General features: G+C 53.5%; 1 protein-coding gene across 6 annotated transcripts; it reads right to left on the bottom strand.

The window, feature by feature from the left end:
- Positions 1-271: 271 nt before the first annotated feature.
- Positions 272-20,946, bottom strand: TFAP2A (transcription factor AP-2 alpha). Of its 6 annotated transcripts, none has more exons than XM_075744998.1 (8): positions 15,273-15,754; positions 14,274-14,300; positions 12,585-13,019; positions 9,543-9,594; positions 7,356-7,587; positions 6,126-6,244; positions 3,656-3,797; positions 272-2,071 (listed from the first exon to the last, which is right to left on the bottom strand). In XM_075744998.1, the coding sequence occupies exons 1-8, from the start codon at positions 15,678-15,680 to the stop codon at positions 1,783-1,785; spliced, it is 1,704 nt and encodes a 567-aa protein (XP_075601113.1). In that variant the 5' UTR covers positions 15,681-15,754; the 3' UTR covers positions 272-1,782. The 6 variants fall into 6 exon arrangements, with proteins under 6 accessions (XP_075601113.1, XP_075601116.1, XP_075601117.1 ...); XM_075745001.1 differs by having other exon boundaries at positions 14,274-14,789; positions 15,273-15,424; XM_075745002.1 differs by having other exon boundaries at positions 14,274-14,571; positions 15,273-15,421.
- Between the last annotated feature and the right edge of the window lie 660 nt (positions 20,947-21,606).

A 21,606-nucleotide genomic window follows, 5' to 3' on the forward strand; every position in this document is an offset into this window, starting at 1 on the left:
TTTTTTATCCAAAAGAATACATTGTGCTTTATTGTGTCATTTGTCTGAATACAGACTCAGTGGAATATCTAAATGATACCCTGCTCTGAACTCCAAGTTGAAAGTAAGTTTTTATTATACTTGAGGGAAACAATGGGTTCAGCTGCTTATTGCAAGGAGCAATTGTCAAGGGAGAGTTAAACTCAATTACTGTAACCATACTGAATAAAAAATACTGCCAAGAACAAAAATACGCCTGGGTAAAGACAGCCACTGAATAAAAAAATCGACATAAAGCGTATCAAATATTTATTTATCTGGGCAACAAAGGACTATGATACATTGACAGGCATGGAAACTACTGCCGGCACAACTCAATACAATACAACTATAACTGCTTCCAATATGGCCAGTGGAAATACAGGATACCAGGTGGTCCCGAATGTTTGAAGTTCTTTGGGAAAAAAAAAAAAAAGGAGAAAAAGAAAAACAAAAGAAAGGGAGAAAAACAAAAAAAAAAAAAAGAAGGGGGAAAAAAGGAAAGAAAAGCTAAATCTTGTTTTAGAAGACAGTATTAATTTATTGCTCTGATGGTGCTTTCGGGAGAAGGACAGTGGATGAAAATAACTTCTTCTTTCATTTTCCACAACACATAAGGGTTGTAAAACCACTAACATGTTTAAAAACCTTGCCAGGGTCCAACATCACTTTATTTTATCTTCAATGAGAAACTAAATGTCATACTAATTATATATAAAAATTCATGGTTTTTTATTTGTTCAGCTGCTTCATTGTCGCCTTTAACATGCTACAACAGGGCTAAAAATGATGAATCCCAGAGAAAAACCCCCAAAAACCTCTGATATCTAAATAAGTACCATGAACCACATGATGAACTAAGAGGGGAAGATTTAAAACCCACTAAACAAGAGGTAAACGAGATCACCAGATAAATAAAAAAAGGTTTAAAACAGACTCACCATATTTACAATTCCCATTAAATTACACATAAATAAATATATACATACATGAACACTGATTCCCTTATATAATAACCGTGAATCGTGTTGCAATAGAAAGTTCAAGTTGGTCGCTTTACCTTGGACACGAAAAAGTTCTACAACTGAAGATATGACATGGAACTGCTTGTGTTTTGTGTTCAAGTTTATTCACAATACTGATAAAATGTCATCAGTCCTTTTTGCCTTTTTGTTTGTTTGCTGTTGCTGCTGCTGTTGTACTTTTTTTTTTTCACTTTTTTTCATTTTTAATATGGCTACAATCTTAACTGAAGTTTATGTAAGGGAAGGTGGTGATTCAGTCCGGTGAAGCTCATAGAATTTTTTAAGTTTTATTTATTTCTTTTTGGCTTTTTTTTTTAATTTTTTAATATATTTTTAGAAAAAAAAAAGTCCTTTTCTTTTTTTATTTTGTTTTTGTTTTTTTTTTTCCTCCTTTTGTTTTATTTAAAAAAAAGTTCACAAACTCAAGACAGAACTTTTTTTCCTTTGCTGGCTCCGTCCCCCTGTTCTGTTCTCTTAGGCTCCAAACTGGGGTAAAACGATGGTTGCGGCGGGGAGAGCAGGGGAAGTTAAGAGGGGGCAAATGGAAATATGGATGCTGGGAAGGGGCGTGGGGAGAGGGCAGAGCAGTCCTGCAGAGTCAGAGAACAGGATTGGCAGAAGGGCGCTCATTCTGTTGCTGTAGCCTGGGGTGCTGGGTGCAGGGGAGAGGGAGGAGGGAGACGAATGGATCGATGGGCTATGAGAGGGAAGGGAGAGGAGCGTGGGGAGGGGGGGATCCTCACTTTCGGTGCTTCTCCTCTTTGTCGCCGCTTTTGGTGCTGTTGTCTGTGTGGCTGTTGGGATTGTTGCTGAGGTACATTTTGTCCATGGCCTTGAGCGCCTCGGTGAGATAGTTCTGCAGGGCGGTGACGGCAGCACACACCGCCGGGCTCCCAAAGCCGTGCGAGATGAGGTTGAAGTGGGTCAGGCAGCTCTGGATGCCCGGCTCCAAAATGGGGTTGGGCCGTGAGTTCCCCAGGGGAGATCGGTCCTGAGCCAGCAGGTCGGTGAACTCTTTACAGATCTGTCTGTAGCACAAATGGAGCAGAGAGACAGAGGGAGGGAGGCAGGGAGGGAGGGGAAGAGAGAGGGAGAGAAATGAACCATCACTGGCGGCAGCAAAGCCTGTGCATGCTCCCTGCTAGATTACACAAGCCCCTGGTGAAGGGGGCTACTGCCCCCAAATGCACACGTGCTCTCGCCTCTCCCACTCCTCTACACATCCTTCCCAATTCTCACACTTCTCTGGCACGCACAAACCTCTTCCCTTCGCCTCGCGTGCACACGCAAGTGCGCACATGCGTCGCGCCCCGGCCCCAGCCGGCGCGCAGACAAATCACAGGCACGCAGATACACGCACCCGTCCCGCCTGCCCCCGCCGATCCCTTACTGCAGCCCCCCACACCCTCCCCACAAACACACATCCCTGCCCAGCTAGGTTTTGGAGCAGACACGCAGTTTAAAGTTCCCCAGGAGGGCGTAAGGGAATAAATGGGGTGCAATATCCAAAGGGAGGTTCAGGGATATATATATTCTTGGAAGATCCTTTTTTTTTTTGGGGGGGACGGGGACGGGGACGGGACACACCTGGAGAGAGGCACAGGCCTCTTCCTTCACAAGGCTAAAACACACTTGTGTGTCGGGAAGAAAGAGCGGGGGCAGAGAGGGGAATCGAGGCTTTAAATTAGGGTATTCTGAAACATTTATATATGTACATCTATATCTCCAAATCCAAAGGGACCTTCCCACAGAGGGGAAGGCTGACGTTAACCGGGGTCTGGAAATTTCCTTCCAGGGAGGTGGGAAGAGAGGATAGGAGGGCACGGTGCAGAAGTTAGTTAGGTTATATCATCCACTCGCTGCACAATTGGTTGGGGAAATAGCAAGAGAGCTCAGAGGCGTGTTGAAACAGTTTGTATTCTAAACCCCCCCCCCCCCTTAATGTCTTCCAGCCATAAAGCGGTTCCCATCTTCTGCCTGCGCCCTCTGGCACTGTGCCCTTTGGTGACACCTCCATTGGTAATTAAGGGCTACTAAACAACCCTTTTAATTTCCAGCAAACATATCAAAACAATCATTTTCTTTTCACGCACCACCTGGAATTCTAAGCAGCCCCACCAATGATAAACTCCACTAGCATTTTAACTGCGTACAGATTGTCATTTAAAATATATTTTTAATATCCCTATATTCACTAAGTAACAGAGCTACTTAGGCAGAAAGAACCATTGCAGATTTTAATGAACTGAAATCAGTTTAATGTGCCAGTTCTATTTTACTGTCAATGGGAAGCCTTCCCCTTCTACCTAAATTGATAAGCTAAGTGAAAAGGCCGGGAGAAAATGTTTTGCTCTGAAGAATTACTGCTTTTTATTTAACTAAACATCCACCCACAATTTTCACAACTCGCTTTCAAGGTAATCTCCACAAACTGACTTGATGGAAACCAAGCTGGGTTATAGAGTTCCCCGATAGCAGGAGGGCAAATACACACCTTCACAATTTGCAAAACCATCAGCCACTGGCAAATGCTCACAAATAAAAGCCCCAAACCCGTGTTTGTCGCCCTCCCCTCACTTCTGAGCAACATGCCAGAAAGGTAAATGTCTTACTTTGTAGCTAGAAGCATGTTTTTTCTTGTGACTTGCTCGTTTGGATCGGAATGTTGTCGGTTGAGAAATTCAGCTACTGCTTTGGCAGGAAATTCTGTCTCACAAACGTACCCAAAATCTCTAGCTAGATGTACTGCTTCTCCTGAAAAGGGAGGCACGGGTGGGGATGGGAGGGAAACACACAGCTCATCAGTACACATCGCACAGAGGCAGAAATCCATCAGGAAAAAAAGCACCACATTCTACTCGGGCTTTTCTTCTTAAAGGGTTGGACTTTTTTTTTTGTTTCTTCTTTAAAAAAAGTAGAGTAAGAAATGCTAATTACATCTTATCTTGCAGTAGTTTTCTTTGCTTCAGTTGAGAGCAATGCAAATGTGTATTTTCATGACAATCGTTACAAGTGAAATCTCGCATAAGAATTTTTTAAACTTTACATTGACTATCAGATACTTTTAGACAGACAGGCTCCATCCAGCTAGAATGTGTGCTTAGATTTACATATCCATACCTATACACAGCCATTTACGCACATTTAATTCACAGCTATTTACTCTGGAAATGTTTGTTTGCCTCAGTCACGTCTCTATATTCTTTTGCAATGCATCAATGATTAATATTGATCATAATTACTCCTAGAGCTCTTCTAAATAAAATGCATTAAACAGCTAAGTGTTTAAAATTTAACTTGATCGCATATAATTATATGTTCACCCCCAAACGATTAACCATGAGAATTTTAGGGTCATTCCACCGAGCCTGTCTGTTTTGTTGATTTTCAAATCTTTGGTTTTAATTTCCTGAACCAGTTGGTTTTTACTGCAGGGCTTCCTGCCATTAGCTCTAGCTCCGGAAGAACGCATGCGCCAATTAGAGCTTCAAAGCCTCAGTCCAGTGAGCTTGTTTCCATAAAATGGAGCGGATCATAAACAATAACAGTACTCTAGAAACTGCCTCATCGCTACAGGACTCAAAGCCCCAGCAATGTTTATACTATCATCCCCCCAAAAATTAGCCACCATTGCTAAGTTATCTGGAGACTGGGACTCTGGTTTTGGTTTGGGTGGATTTTTTTTAAATCATTCTTTTAAAGCCATTGTATGTGAAAGCCAAACAGAACAATAGATTACCATAAAACCTTCTCCATATTCATTAATACCACAAATAATGTTGAGCATCTACCAGATCTAGACTTTTTACAAGTTTTCCCCTCGTGATTTTTTTTACTACAGCGCGTCGATGCAATTGCAAAGCCTTTTCAAAAACATGAAGACGCAGTAATTTTCACGGAGTATAAATATAGTGCAGCTACTAATCCTGATGCTTACAAAAATGAAGCCTGGCATTGTGCAGCGCTTCTTTCCCCATCCCTTTGAACATGAAACATTTTTCACAGAATGCAAAGCCACAACGAAACAAAGCAAACAATTCCCTCCTAACACAACCAAACTTCAGCTAAACCTGCGCAGCCCAGGCTGAGCTTAAAAGCACTTTGCACGCTGAACCAGCCTAAAATGCAGTCAAACCCGTACGTGAGAGGAATGGAGAAGGATCTATTTGCTGGCCTTGGGCTTACTTTGTGCCAGTCAGCCTGACCCAGCAACTGCTTCAAATCTAAATGACTGCAAACTCTTGAGCTTCCCGCATCCCGGTTCTGGCAGCATAGGGCATCCCAAGGCATTAAAAGTAAGTTGCACCTTTTCTGGCCAGAGCAAAGTAGAGGAGAACGATATAGCCAAGGGAACACGTGTTCTGAAAATGAGAACCAAAAGGGAGCGGGGGGGTGGTGGTGCAACTTTGAGGCTTTCAGGACACTATTAATTCATGGCTGAGGTCAAGGATTCCCAAATTAATTCAGGAAGTAATGGTCACGCATTTCTCAAATGCAGATGTCAGAAAACTTAAGTGATTTACTGCTATGTGGCTGCAGGCTGGGAGGGAGAACAAACTTTTAAGTAGCTGCAGTTTCTGACATTTAAAATTACTTGGTTGTCCACCTGTGGCAGAAGGACGGCAGTGAAGTATTAGAGGCTCTGCTCCCTCTCACTTCCAACTCAACACTCAGGGGTCTCTTACAGGGCTGAGCCCACAGCCCCCATTCACAGGGATCCTTCCCATGCTGCTCCCAGCAAGATCTGCGTGCTCTGGGGAGGGATTACTCACTTGAACGAGGGAGCAAGATGGGGCCCTGAAAACATCTAGCTCAGGGACTTAAAAGCAAACAAATGGTAGGATGCAATGCTAAGTCTGCAGGACTCACACAAGCCCGTTTCAGGTAAAAACAAAAAAGTAAAGGCACACAATTAACATTTTTTTTCTGAGGCATAGAAAATAACACCCTTCCAATTTCCAATAAGCACTGACTCAGGGAAAAAGACCAAACCAACCAACCCTACACCAAGTCTTCTCCCATTAGGCAAAAGCAACAGGCACATTTTCCAAACAAGCCCTCCCGGCTCTTTGAGTCACTTACCCTCCACGAGCGATGTGAGCAAGGTAACGTTAGCAGCTTTACGCCTCCCGGCTGGCAGGTTTAATCCTATTTTGTCCAGTTTCTCCCTCAGAGATCTCCCTCCGTTTTTAGACTTCGCCCTGCTCCACACAGAAAGGCATTGAGAAACGGGGCTGGTGGGGGACACCCGCTCTCCCGCTTGCACTCCTGCCCATGGATCGTCCCGACACATTGCCTTCCCGAGGAGGGGAGTAAAGGGTGGGGGGGAAGAGGCATGGGGGGGGGGGGGGCTGAAGGGTGAGTGTTGCTGAAAGCTGAGTCTCAGACACAGGGACCGGGGCTTTAGGTGGCTCCATGTCGAGGGAACAGAGGTGCTCACTAAGGTCCAGATCAGCCCCCAGGCTGGTGGGGAGCTCTGGGCACATCACGGCCAGGGCTGGACCCCAGAGGCAGCCGCCTGAGCTCCCAAGGCGCTGTGGACCCGGGGGGGAGCACGGGGGGGACGACAGCTTCTCCCCACAGCCCACGGGTAGCGGCCCAGGTGTTATGAGAGGTCGGCAGCCCCCGTTACCGCCACGGAACATCACTGCCCTCACACTAATCCCTGCGTGGCCTGTCTGTGGCTTTTTGGCAGAGCCGGACTGAGCCTGGCCGTGGAGGTGGGAGCTGGTTTAATTAATCCTGGATGTTATTCCCTGCCCGGGCGCTGCGTAATCGCCTGGGTGAGGTCGCAGGCCCAGGGCGGCAGGGTGGGTGCTGGCGGCAGGATGCCTGTTGGTAACCTCCCTGCTCCTGGGGTGGGTGTGTGGGAGGGATGTTCATCGCCCTGACGGGACAGTGTGGCCCGGGGACACACACACACACACACGGGCCGTGCCGGGCCCTCGGCCCAGACCCCCCGAAGCGGGGCGGGGGAAGCACACAAGGCTGCGCGTTGCCATGGCTACACCCCCCCCCCCCACACACACACACACCCCCCCCCCGCCTCGCCGCGCTGCCCTGGCGGCCGCGCGTGCCCCGACCCCTAGTGGCGGGCACCGCGCGCGCCCCCCCCCCCCGCCGCCGCCGCCCCCCCGCGTGGGCTCCCGTCCTCTTCCTTCCTCCCCTTCTCCATCCATCCATCCATCCATCCATCCATCCATCCATCCATCCATCCATCCCTCCATCCCGCCCGGCACGGCCCGGCCCGGCAGCAGCGGGCGTTATTCGCCGCCGCCACCACCCCGCCCCCTGCGTTCCCCCGCCCCTCACCTCCGGAGCACTCCGCCCAGCAGGGAGGCGTTGAGGCACTCGGGCGGCGAGAGGCGTCTCTGCACTTCCGCCACCGTGACCTTGTACTTGGAGGTGGAGCTGAGCAGCGAGAGGCGGCCCGGCACCGAGCAGAAGACCTCGTTGGGGTTCACCACCCCGCCGAAGAGCGTGTCCTTGTTGATGGGGATGGAGGAGACGGCGTTGTTGTTAGACTTGGAGAGGGACACGGGGCCTGCAGGGAGGGAGGAGCAGGGAGGTGAGGGTGAGGAGCGGGCGGGGAGCCGGGGAGGGGGAAGCCGCCGCCGGCGGGCACTCGAGCCGCTCGCTACGGCCAGCCCCGGCCCCGCACCGCCTACGGGGCAGGGGCGGGGAGCGGGGGCAGGCGAGGGCAGGGCGGCCGGCGGGGGCACCCCTCCGCTCGACGGGAGGAGCAGGGAGAGAGCGAGCGGGGCAACCCTCGACCAGCAGAAAAGAAATTTAAACGATAACCCGCCGGCCCGCCGCGCTGCCTGCCCGCCCCCCCCCCCCCCGAGCCCGGAGCGGGCGCACGCCGTCGGGGGGCTGATGACTGTTTGTTAAAGTACGTCAGTACCGGCCGCATTAGACGTCACGGGCAAGGCAGGCCCGCAACGGGCGCCGCCGGCAGCGGAGGGCAGGCAGCGCCCAGGGGAGCGACACAACGAGCGGGCCGGGCGTCAGTGCGACACAGCGATAGGCGCCCGGGTGCCGGCAGGCTGCCCCGGGGCCGGCGCCATTCAGCCCCGCCCCGCCGCCTTTCCAGCGCACAACAACTTTCTGACGTGGAAAAACCGTAACGCAGCGAGGAGCCGGCACGCGTCTGACCCGGCGGCGGAGCCCGCCCCGCCGACACCCGGAGCCACTCGTTCCCCAAAATAAAGCCCGGTCCCAGCCCGGGCTGGCGGGGAGGCGCCGAGCCCGGCCGCCGTTCGGCGTGCGGTGCCCGCCGGCCCCGGGTCCCGGCCCGGTCCGCCACCGCGGGCGTGCGGTCGCTTTCCCTTGCTCCTCCGCCCCTACCCGCTACTCTTCGCGGGCGCAGTCCAACCGAGCGGGGGGCTCTCTCCGTTTTGGATAGATCACTTGTGACATTAATAGCTCTGGGAAGGCTAATAGATACAACAGGAGTTAAACGAACTCTTGAGATTACTAATAAAAGAGCCAATTATCATGTCGACTTGGAAAGAGCATCTCTTAAGATTTATCCCTTGCACATCTAATTTGACGTGACAAAGGCTTTACAGACGGGGCGGGGGGGGGGGGGGGGGGGATGAAAGTTTGAGCTCGTTGGCTGCGCAGTGCTGAGGGTTCGAGAGAAGAGCGGCTCCATTCAGCACCTCTTGCTCCAGTGGCAGCCGGGGTGCCCAAACCCCAGGCGGCTGCAGAGCCAGGGCACCCCTCAGAGCAGGCAGAAGCCACCTGCGCGTTCAGCCCCGCCAATTTTACGTCAACAGCAGCTCCCTACGCAGGATCCAAACTCAAACAAATCACTTTACACCAAAAACTTCCTTTGCAAACTGCCTTGTGCCACCTTTCCCAATCCTTCGGTCGTCCGAAGAAAGATGGGAAAAGAAAATTGAGCGAAAACGCGCCATAAACATTTTGCACGATTAGGGGACCCGCTTCCAAGCAATTCAATTCCAAGTGAAGCAAGCACACAAAGCGAACGAAAACCGAACAGCCCTGACGGACAGCCATCAGTTTCCAGAAACTCGCCCCTTGTTCTCCAACAGCCCACCTCATCACCGCCGCGATTTAAATGAGAAAACCCGAAGGAGGAGGAATAACGTTTTCTCTTTCAGTTTACCAACAACGATTAAACCCCGCTGCTCAGCCACAGGCACGGGGCAAACCATCAAACCGAATTGTTCGCTAATGCACTAAAATACCGGCTCGGATTTTCTAGATCATCTGCTAACATTTTTCCTCGTTAACGACAACAATAATTAAAATACCCGGCAAACGTGGCCATTTAAGAGGGCAGATTTCAACTCGCATCGCCCGTTTTCTTTCTCTGCTTCCAACCTTTTGGCCAACAGTACGTGCCAGAGGAAGGAGCCGGGGGGCCGGGGGTGTGTATGGGGGGCGGGGGGGGGAGGCCGGGTAAGTCCTCCCTGCGAGCAGTCCCCAGCCTGTGACGACATGTTTGGTATGCGCAAGGAAACGGCTTACCTTTCTTAATTACAGTTTGATCTGGGATGTTAATACCGGGGTCTTCGACGTGCTGCAACAAAAGGAACAGGCAGGGATGTAAGCGTACAACCACAACAAAAGGCGGAGAGGGCTGGGGTGCGGAAGTTGTGTGTGTGTGTGTCCCCCTCCCCGGTCACGGTGCGGGGAGGGAAACAACGGATCGAGGGGCAGGGGGACGACACGGGATTTGGGGGGGATTTCCTTTATCAGGAGGGATCCCGTGTCCCTCCCCAGTCTTCCCCCGTTCCCCAAGAAGGGGAAGAAAAAATATAATAATAAATCATCCCCGCACCCCCGGGGCTTGCCCGGCCGAGCCCGACACCCGAGTGGCCTCCAGCTTCTGCCGGCTCCCTCCTGACTGCCCTCCCCTCCCCTCCTCTCCTCCCCTCCCCTCCCCGGGAACCGGCCCCGGGCCGGGCCGGCCCTTCCCCGCTGCTGCGCCCGCTCCCGCGGGAGGGAAAGCACAAAGGAGGGGGGGAACCGATGCGGGCCCGGGGGGAGGAGGGGGGGCCACGCTGCCCCACGCACCCCGCGCTCCCCCACTATTGTCCCCTCGCAGGTTCCGCGGTCGCGGCTACAGCTGGGGTTCGCCCGGCGGAGTCACGACGTGATTAGAAAGTCAAATGAAATCATGTTTTCTAATTCCAAAAACTGACAGGCGATATAATGTCTGGCTGTGTTTACAAATTAACACCAGTGCTGCTGAGATAGAAGATTTCGCAATCGTTACAAAACCCAGGCATTACCATTTAAAAAACTATTACTTCCTTCTCTAGTCTTTGTCCAACAATAATACTGATTCTAACATTTTCCATTCTGTCTTGGATTTATGCTCCTGTTAATTGTGCCTGATCTCAATGATTCCGGGTGGATGGTACTAAGTTGCTTTATTACAGGTTTTATTATACTCAATGCTCTCATTTGTAACTTGCCTAAAGTGCTTCTGGATTTAAGTATAATTAAATTGAGAAATGTTCAGAAATGACTACTGCTGCAGTTCTTCTGTTTTAACTATATGGGGAAATATGATCCCTTTATGCATGCACCCTAAACCCATAAAGTAAATGTAGTGTGGCATAATACTTTTATTTGTGTTATTTCTACACATATTCCATACAGGGAGGACTGTTAAGTTTAAAATCCCACAGAGATATTTATGATTAAATAATTTTCACCGTCTACTTGATTTTCTTAAATATTTAGCGGTCGTTTTTATTAAAGGTTAACTGTTGCAACAACGGAAAAATTTAAAAACGACCCTTTCCCGACCTAGATTTCTGTAATGATTTTTTTTTTTTCTCCGCATAACTAGATAAAATACTCTTAAAAGATACATCCCCTTATTTTTATGCTTTCCTTCATGCAGCCTGCTGATTCGGATTTACAGAGGAAAAAAAAAAATTGGCTGGGCTGGTTTAAGGATTTAAACCAGATGGCATTTGGTTTTCACGAAGTATAGCAATGCTATTAATTCATAGATCCCTGAAAGGCAAATCAAATGATTCGTACTTAAAATATCTGCAGAGGAGGCTTCCCGAAATCAGCCCACTGCCGCGGAGCACCATTGAGGAGAGGGAGAATTCAAGAGAACATTTTAGGTCATGTTCCTCCTACAGCAACCAGGGGCTTGCAGTGAGCAAATTAGTTTATTCTTACTATTGCCTCCATGTTATTTTATATCAAGTTTAAAGAATCGACCTGCTTTTAGCGGATCCAAATTGCTTACTAAATCCTCCACTTTGGGAAACGTACGCCTTTATTGCAAAACTGCTAAACATAACCAGCAATTTTCTGTGGCTAATTTAGCCAGATGAGGGCTGTAATAAATTCACTATTTTCCCCGAGTATAATTTACAAAAGATTTCAAAATGACCCCAAAAAATAGGTAAGTTCATCTGAACATTATCCTTGCAACACGAAACTGTACTCATTAAACTGTCAGCAAATATATTGTTGTAATATTTGATCCTGTAATTTGGGATGGCATTTCAGCAAAAATCACATCCAGATACCACAGTTCCCTCCTCCTCTTTCCTCCTGCAAGTCGAGCAGCTTCAGTCCCTCAGCACGAGCTCTGTGGGCTTTAATAAATTTATTGCCATGTTCTACTTCCATTTTGGGGGGAGAAACCCAGAAAGATGAACTTTGATCATGACCTATCACGTTGCATAAGGCCACTTTCCTAACCGAACAATAGCCCTGGCTTGCTTCGTAAATAGCCCGTGCACTAATGTCATGCTTAATTAGAAATCATTTTTTAAATCTGTATTTATCGATAACAGAATTAGGTCCCCGAAATAACACATCCTCCAATAGGCTCCCAACGTTTAATTTGATATAGGGTGTAGCAGGTCTGGCTCGAATTTGATAACCTATAGCTAATGATTTATGAGGTCATCCCTTTGCACCACTGCTAAAAGAAGGCAGCAGCATTTTAATATACCTCTTCCCTGATTTGTCAATTAATTCCTTCAGAAAAGAGGGTCTGCCCATATCCTCTTACAACTTCGGATGTCGTTATCCCATATGCCAATTCTGTAATCACGGGAAACCCATTTTTCCTTCTTAGGCCACTTTCACCCACTTTTTTCTTTTCCTTCCCCCTTTACGTTTGCCTGGGAGGACATTTAATGAGATCTCGCGTTTCAGACTCGTGTTTTTCCCAAGGCAGCGAGAAATCCCCAAATGCACGGCCCTGTGGTGATATTATATATTCTTCCAATCGTAACAGCTTATTGTCATTGAGAAGGAAAGATATTGTTAACGATGACAGTAATTTGATTTATTTATATTTTAGCGGGCACGTTAGCGGGGAGGCGTCGCGCAGGGACGAGCTGCAAGAACCTATTGTTCTAGGTGGGGGCTTCGCCTTTCCCTGGGGGGGGTTCTTTTCTTCCCTCCCCCTTTTTTTTTGGGGGGGGGAGGGGTGTCCCCCTCCCTTCCCCCGAAGTTCGGCACCCGCGGGGAGGAGGAGGAGGAGGAGGGAGAGGGGCGAGCGGGCCCCGGGGTCCCTTCGCTTACCGGCACGTCCTCGATGGCGTGGGGGATGGAGTGGAGGGGCAGGTCGGCCAGCCCCGAACCCAGCCCGTGCGGGGCGTGCAGCAGGTCGTCGTGCCGCCGGTAGTCCCTGCGTGGGTCGAGCCCCGAGAGCTGGTGGGGCAAACCCCGGTGCGTGTGAAGAAGCCCCGTCTCCTGGCTCTGTCTCTGTCCCGGCCATCCTGGGTGCTGGGGCTGCGGCTGGGCATGGAGGGGGTTGAGGCTGTAGGGGTCGTTCACGTGGGAGTAGGGGTCCTGAGACTGGGGGTAGATGGGCTGGTAAGGGGGGGGGAAGTAGGGGGGCTGGAAGTCGGCGTTGGGGGTGTGGGAGAGCGGCGGGGCGCTGGTGTAGGGAGACTGACCCACGGTCCCCAACTGGGGTAGCCGGGCTGTCCCGTTGCTGGTACTGTCGTGGCGCTCCTGAGGTGTAAGGGGGGCGGAGGGGGGGGGGGGGGCGGCGGGGGAGGGAGGAGAGGGAGGGGGAAGGGGGAGAGAAAAGAAAAACAAAGATAAAATCAAACTGTTTCTCCTCAAAATCGGCTTGCGAATTTCACCTATCGGGCAAAGATGGGCAATTCGTCCGCTCCGAGGCGGAGAACAGCAGATCTGGGTATTTCCCTGCCTCCGATTTTCCTTCTCACACAATTAAGAGGCAGTCTCGCTTTTTAAAATAATAATAATAATGGCAATAATGATAACAGCAACAATTATAACAGGACTGCTTACAATAATAAATAAAACATTGCGGCGATACAGCGTGGATTCCCAACAGATCGCGCCCCGGCATTTCAGGAGCAGGTATTTCCCGCAAATAAAAAGAACAATTCATAAGCGGGCATTATTAAAATAATAATTCTACCATGACCCTAAATCCTCCCGCTGGCCCTGGACAGAACCGAGACAAATATTGTCGCTGGGATTACCGATAACGCATCCCAAGAAACCCCTGGAAAATCCAAGCCCACTGCCATTTTGTTGCTAGAAGACGCCGAAATACGCTCTAAACAAACCGGTCGTTCCCCCCGCGAGTTTTACAAATATTTCGGGGCGAAGGCGCTGCTACAGTTCCCCACATACGGGGAGAACCGCCCCGGTGCCCGGCCGAGCTCCCCGCTCGCCAGCGGGCGATTTCGGAGCGGAGGGGGCGACCAGGGAGCCGGGGAAGCGGAGGAATGCGCCGGGCAGCCGGGGGGAGCATCGCCCCGAGCCCCGCCGCACCGAGGGGTGAGCGGCACCGAAATGCGCCCGGGCGTTTCGGCACGGCTCCTGCCGTCTCCCGCAGCCGTAGGGTATGTCCGGGGGAAAAAAAGGCATGGCCTCCAAAGGAGGAGGTGGAGGAGGTTTCAAGGGAAAGAGCCACGATCCCGAAAAAGGGAAACGAGAAAGCTGAAAATATCCCGTTTGCAGGTGGCAAGGTGAAGGAATCGAAGCAGTAAGGTCCAAGCAAAGCCTTTTGCCGTTCGCTCCAAGCAGACCCAAAAAAAAAAAAAAAAAAGAGAGAGAGAGGGGGGAAGAAAAAAAAAAAGGTAAGCCTCCGAATTAATAAAAATGAAGGAAAAAAGCCCTCTCCGGCAAGCTGTGTGCGAAACCCCGACCGCCACCGCCACCGCCGACAACAATAGCAACACCCAGCACACACCAAACCCCCTCCAAGAGAAACGTGAAGCAACTCACCATAGCCGAAAAACTGTGTACTAACATCTGCGAAGAGTCGGGGGTTACAAGTCAGGGTAGAAAAAAAATAAAATTAAAAAAAAAAAAAAAAGCAGAGGACAGTGACCGGCGGAGCGCAGCCCCCGGCGGAGCCCCGCGGGTGCGGAGGGAGCGCGGCCGGAGCCCGGCGCTAGGCGCGGGCGGCGGGACCGGGGCGCCGGGGCTGCTCCTGCACCGCGGGTGCGCCACTATAATCCATCAGAACTTGCACCGATCTCTGCTGCCCTTCATCGGGTGTTGCCAAGGCGAGCTCTCTATCCTGGCGTGGTGTGAGGAGTCAAAGTTGGTTGCTTTTTTTTTTTTTTTTTGTTTTTTTTTTTTGGGGTTTTTTTTTGTTTTTTTGTTTTTTGGGTGTGTGTGTTTGTTTCTTAATCCTTTTTTTTTTTTTTTTCCTCTGTCTCTTTCTTTTTCTCCTTTGACTTAGCTGCTGCTTCACTTGAGCTCCTAATAACAGATCTGCTGCCTTCCTGGAGACTCCTAATAGCAGATATTCATGACTATTAATATTACACGAATACTTAATAAGGGAAGAATGGCTGGAAATCGAGCGTGAAGCGAGAAGGCAACTCAAGGCAGAGCCTGTTCTAAATGACGTCCATTGAATGAAGAATCAGTGTATCTAATCAGAGATGGGGGAGAGGGAGAGGGAGAGAGAGACAAAAAGGGAGAGAGAGGGAGCGGGAGAGAGAGAGGGGGGACATGCTGCCGCGTCTGACGAATCACAGGAAAGGGGCAACATTTTAAAAGGTTGCAGGGCATGCAAAAGTGAAAGAGAAAGAGATCCGGAGAGAGGGAGAGGGTGGGAGCCAGGAGGGGGGTGCGGGGGGGGGGGGGGAGACGGGTAGAAGGAGGGGAGGGGGCGCAGGTCCCCCCCCTTCCTTTCCTTTCCCTTCCCTCCCTCCCTCCCTCCCTGTCGCTGCCTCCCCCTGCCCCCAGCCCCGCGGTCCTTCGCGGGCGCACCTCGGGCTGCGGCTGCTGCGCGTAGCTGGCCTCAAAGCCCAGGGAGAAGAGCGGCTGCTGGCTCCCCGCTTGGGTCTTGCCGCCCTCGGCCGCGCCGCCGCCGCTGCCGCCGCCGCCGCCTTTGCGCGGGGTGGGCTCCGCGGGGCCGCCCGCCGCCGCCGCCGCCCCGTCCATGCCTCGAGGGCGCCCCGCCGAGGGGCTCCCCGCGCCGCTGCCCCCGCGGCGGCCGCCCCGCGCCGCCGAGCCGGCTCGCCTCCGTGCCCCGCGTCCCGGAAACCGGCTGGGAAAGTTTTTTTGGGTGTCTCCCCTTCTGGGTGTCAGCCCTCCTCCTCCTCCTCCTCCGGTTCGAGCCCAGCGCCGGGGCCGGCGGACGGCCGGGGCGGGGGGGCTGGGGAGCCCAAGGAGCATCCGCCGGGCTCCCCGTGGCCCCCCTCTCGGAGGATCCGGGAAAAGACGGGGGGAAAAGGCAGGAGGCGGGGAGGGAAGGAGGGCGGGAGGGACGCGGGGGAAAAAGGGAGCCGGGGAAACAGTCAAGGCGAGCGCTTCTCCCGGCCCAGACAAGCCGGGGCTCCGGCGCAACCCGTCGGACTGGCTGTGCAACTCCCAAACAACTCCCTCAAACAGGCACGGCTCCACTCTCCGCCGCTGCCCCGCCGCAGCCGCCCCGCCGCCGGCGCCCGGCCCCGCGCTCCGCCCGCCTGCTCCCGTCGCTCCGGCCGCCCCGGGCACTGAGCGCGGCTTGCCGGGCTTTTATTCCGCTTTTCTTTTCCATTTTTTTTCTTTTAAAGGCAGGTCCTATCCCCGCCAGGGTAAAGCCACCCTCTTTTCCATCCTCTCCACATGTCCCCTCGCATCCGCTCCCGAGGAAAACACGGAGAGCCAACCGCACACGCACGCACAAAAGCCGGCGGGGCACCGGCGGAGCGGCCGCTGCTCCCTCCGTGTTTGGTAGCACCTCGGTGCAAAGTCCCATTAGCACAAGGCAACAAAAGCCATTGGCGATGAAATCCACACGCTCGCACGTGTGCACACTTAAATACCGATCCTGGGGAGAGGGAGGGGGGAAGAGACACACTTTCCTCCCGAAATCCAGCTGAAGAATACATAGATTCTTTTTTTCCGTCTTAAAAAGAAAAAAAAAAAAAAAAACCAACCACAAAAAAACCACCACCCCTGACACCTCATTCCTAGAAATGAAGCATCTGCCAGCGAGTGGATCTAAGAGCTCAGCTCCCGCACCGGGAGACAGCTTTATCCCAAACTCCTCGATCCGGGATTAAACCACCAAATCATTTAGTCGGCGGTGAGTCTGGCGAGTCCTCGGTCCCTTTCCTAAGCTACAGGATCGCCCAAAGCAGCGGCAGGGTCGGATGGGAGCGTGGCCCCCCCCCTTCGCCCCAGACATGCATGACGGCAAGGCTCCGCCGAGGCTGAGGGGACCTTCCCGCGTGGATCACGACCAAATAACTGCGTTCATTTGCAAAGTGGAGTCCTTTATTGCGCGGTTTAAACGCACTGCACAGGCAACTTTTGCGAAACGGGTGACCATAGTATTCGTTGGTTTGAGACTAGGCATGAGTCCTGGGCATCGCTCTTCTTTTTCCTCTTCTTCTCCTCCTTTTTGTCAGATTAAAAGACACTCGCCTGCTTCTAAAAATATGGATGCACACACAGACACATAGAGAGATGCGCGCACACAATCTGTGCTGAACGGCTCCAAAACCAAATTAGATGGATTTTATTTTTTTTTCCCCAAGCGGTTAAAATATTACTGCTCAAAGCCGCGGGAGTGTGGCCCTGAAAATTAGGAGGCTGGGGGAACACCGCTCCCAAACCCTTGATTTCAGTTCGGCAGCTGAGCCCTGCAAATTTGTGCAGCTCGGTATAATCAACCCGCAGCTACATCAAAAAGGCTGAATTTAAGCGTCGGTCCTGAGCCAATTTATTGGGATGCCTCGGGTACCTGGCGTGTAAGAATAATTCCTTTCCCTTTGTCTCTTTGCCCTTTCATTCATTCATTCATCCGTCCATTCATTCATTCATCCATCCATCCATATGGATGAGTGTAGCATCCTTACAGAGCTTTATCTACGGATGATCTACCTATAGACCAGACTGCTGCTGGATCCCGTTTGCCTTTCCTCATACACTTCCGACAAAGCCGGGTTTCCACAAGCCCCGAAGTTCCAGGGGAAGGACCCCAGCCCCTCTCCGGCTGCAGGACCGCAAGGAAGCCTGGCGAAGGAGCAGAAGTTTTCCTAAACGAAATCGAGAGATGGAGGGATGCTGCAGGCTCCCGCTCGCAGCTGCGAGGCCGGGGGCTCTGCCCCGGCCGGGGGAAGCTCTTACCTCACATTCCTCATACTTGATATTATCCGTCAGTTTCCAAAGCATTTTCATGGATTGGCGTGAGAGAGAGGATTTGGTTCTCCCTTGCCTTTCCCTACGGTGGCGGTGCCGGGGCGGCGTGGGGAGCTGGCGGAGGCTGTGCAGCGCTCCCGTCCGCGCTCGGAGATCTCCCTCTAATGGTGGAAACTTTACCCTTTTCCAGCTCTTTACCCACAGCCTAATCGCCTCATTAGCATATCAACAACAGCCCAATTGCTCGCCAGCACAACAACCTGCAGCGATGGACGCAGGTAGAAAGGACCCACGAGCAACCAAAAAATTAAAAAATATAAATAGATAAAAATAAATAAAAAAGCTTTCTCCAACCCGCCGAATCCCGGGGCGGGGCGGGGGGCAGCGGGCCCTGCCTGCCTGCGGGCGGGAGAGCGGGGCTCGCCGGCCGCCGCTCCCCCCACGCCTCTGCCTGCCAGCAGGGAGAAAAGTGGCAAGCGAAATCAAAGAGGTGACTGTCCCTTCATCTGCAGAGAGTTTGGGGCTAGTCATGAAGCCACCTTTTTTTTTTTTTTTTTTTTTCCTCCTCCCCAACGATGTTTAAAGAAATCAAAGCAAGGAGAAACGAGACTCGGGTCTTGCTCTAACGAGGTTATTGTCTGCGGAGGCTTCTGTTGCCCTCTGGATTTGATTTGATCTTTTTGGTGGATATTCGAAAAGCTGCTTTCTTTTGTAAACTATTTTGTTCCTCTCGGCTCCGTTGGCTATCGGTCTTAAAAAAAAACCCCAACAAAACCAAACCCCAAACAAACCCAACATAACCTCCCAGATAGAAGTGGGCGAGCGGTAACGTGAATGCAGCAGGAGCCAAAAAGTCTTTTGCAAGCACTTGAGCAAAGGGACAAAGCAATGACCGTAGTAAAACTTTGGTACTTTCTTAGGTGGAGCGCTTCGTTTGCTTAACAATATGCCTCCAAGCGAGCGCTCAGCCCGCCCTCCTGGGGGGTTGCTTTTCCACCCTTCTCTTTTATTTCCCCGGGTGCCCAGCCTTGATCCATCCACAGAAAGGCTTCGTTTTCTCCTTTTTTTTTTTTTTTTAATTTTCTCCCACTGATCCCACGCTGCTCCTAACGGCGAGGCATCCTCCTCTCCGTGGGGCCGGCGTGTCGGGCCTGGCGCGGCTCCCCACGCCCGCCGGGCTCCAGGCGTCCCCCGGAGCCGAGCATCCCTGCGCGGGGCTGGGGCCAAGCACCTGGCTGCCCTGCACCTCCCCAAAACTTCCCTCTGCCAACCGCAAAACCTGCCCTGTCGACCTGGGAGACCCTCCTGGGGCCACCCCCCCCGACGCCGGCGGAAAATTTACTGCCTTCGGGAGCAAACGGCCCCTCCGCTCCGCAGGGGAGCCGCAGCGGGCCCTCGGGGGGCCCGGCACACGCGTCCCCACGGCGGGAAGGGTGGCAAAGCCTCCAGGCTCCAGGGCCTGCTCCTTCACACGCACATCTACATCCCCAAAATGGATTTTTTTTTTTCTTTCCTCTTCCCCCCCCGCCCCTCCTTCACCCCCCGATGCTCTTTTTCACCAGCGCTTTTGTCTGCAAGTGGCAGGAGAGTAAATTGTTGTTTTTACTCCCATTGAGGTTCAAATGGAGCTGGCAGATTAAGCCTAGTTAATGCCCCCGGGGGGGGGCCGGGAATGAGAAAAAGAGGAGGGGAGGAAGGTAACTAAGGGGCCCATCGTCCCTTAGCGCCGTCCTGGCGGAGCCGGGCGGGCCGGGAGAGCCTCCCACTCGAGACAGCCTCCTACCCACGGCCGCTCAGGATTGCCCGTGGCCCAAAGGCCCGACCCTTGTCCCTCCTCTCCCCCAGGCCGGCTGGGGTGCGGGGATAGGAGGCGGCTTTCCCCAAGAGACCCGCACTAGCAGCGGGAGGCGGCTCCTGCGCGCCCCGCCGAGGGTCCGCCCGGGCCGGCCCCACCGGCCTGCCATGGCGGGGGGGTGGGGGGGGGGGGGGGGGAGCCTGCAGCGCCGGGGAGCGGGAGCAAGGAGGGCCAGGGTGTAAGGAAAAGTCGGGAATAGATTTCAAGGCAGATAGCCCATAATTGCCATTACATAAGAGTTGACTTCAGTGAAGAAAGGAAAAAAAATAAATTAAAAATCCTCTTTTGATCCCTTCTCCGCACCGACCTGATAAAAAGACGCCAGTTCTAACTGTAAAATAATTTAAAAAGACATTTTTGTTTACTGCATTTTCTTGTTTTTTTTTTTCCCAGACGACTTACTGCTACCCCAAAAATAAAATTAAATAAGGCAGTACGGAGAAAGACTTAATCGAGAGATTTGAAAAGTTGGGAACAGAAAAAGAAGCTAGGCTCCCATCTTGAACTGGACTATCCTGGAGGGGAAAAAAAAAAAAAAAAAAAAGTCGGTTTCGGTAGTAAAAGCCCGGGTGTTTGAACAGGACGGTTCGTCTTCTCTTTTATTAGCCGGCAAACCGCGGCGATTCGGCCCGAGCGGACGGACACCGGGGCTTTCCAAGTGTCTCCCGGTTTGGGAGCCGCCGTCATTCCACACGTGTTGGCTCGCTCGTGGTGAGCGTGGGTCCCCCCCGCGTCCGCGGGGCTGGGCGAGGCCCCGGCAGGCCGCGTTTTCACCGCCTGTCCGCTTTCGCTGGTGGGTGCTGCTTTTCCCTTAAGCTCATCCCCGCGGGAATGCTTTCCACGGTCGCTCCCGGCGCGTCTGCTGCCGAGTGGGACCCGGCAGCGTTACTTTTCCACGGGACTGGCTCGGGTGGGAGCTCACATCGACGTTTCAGCCCCCGCGGCCCGTTCCCGAAGCGCGGCAGGCCCACGCCGCTCGGCCCCGGGCCACGCCGGCGGGTGCGGGCTCTGCCCGGCGTGGAGCCCCGCCGCGATCCGAGGGCAGCCCCGGGGCCCTGCGGCGGGACGGCCGCCGCCAGCCCCGGGCAGAGGGACGACGGGCGGGCACACGCCGCCCTTCACCAGCCCACGCTGCCGGGCAGCTCGCCCCGGGGCCGGGACACCCCCACCAGCGGCGGCGGAGCAGCCCTCACCCCTCCCGGCCCCAGCCCGCCGCTCTGTAACTGTTGCGGCCGGGCCTGGCCGGTGACCGGAGGCAGCTCCCAGCACCGGGAGCCGCAGAATCGCCAGCCCCGGCGCTAGGTTTGTCCCGCTCCCCCCCGGCCCGTCACCTTTCCCGCTCCAGCCCTACCTCCCGTCCCAAAATAACAATAACCCCCTCCCCTCCCCAGGGCAAGAGGGTCGCCTTACCTGCCAGTCTCCCATTTTGGCAAGGATAGACATCCTGGCTGCGGGCTCCGAATCCCCAGGTCCCTGCTGGTCATGGACTGCGAAGGCAAGCCAGCCGCCCGGGATGCCTGTGGGTAAATCCTCCCCTTACCTGCGCCGGGACTCTCTCACCTGGCCATAAAGAGCTGGGTGCTCCCTGCCCGCGCCTGCGCGCTGCTTCCGCGCTGCCTGCGCGCTGCCCCCCGCCATCGCACTCCCACGGCGCCCGGCCCGGTCCCGCGGCCCCCCCGGGGGGGTAAGCCGCCGCCAACCTCCGGGGACCCCCCCGGGCGCGCTGCAGTCGCCGGGCAGCTGACCGCTTTGCTGCCCCGTTGCTCCCCCAACCCCGAGCAGGGGGCAGCTCTGCCCGCCTGGGTGCCTGCGGCCGGGGTGGGGATGGGAGAGCCCCCCTTCCTCACCTCCCCCGGGGGGGGGGGGGGGCGATAGGTTTCTTCGGGAGCAAGCTGCCAGGGAATGCGTGATGATGGTGATAATAATAATACCGAAAAGACAAAGTACCGAGGGGGCTGAACTAGCCCAAGTGGGTAACGGAGGCGCTGCAAGTGGCCGGGGGAGTCCAGGGGGAAACAAAGAGGCCCCCAAATGCAGGCGTTCTTCCCGGCCCGTAGTACGTGGGCCAGGCAGGGGAGTGCGGCACCCGGCGGGCCGGGGTCTGGCCCGCTGAGCGGC

Source organism: Balearica regulorum, chromosome 2, assembly GCF_011004875.1.
Source record: "Balearica regulorum gibbericeps isolate bBalReg1 chromosome 2, bBalReg1.pri, whole genome shotgun sequence".
NCBI classification, from domain to species: Eukaryota; Metazoa; Chordata; class Aves; order Gruiformes; family Gruidae; genus Balearica; species Balearica regulorum.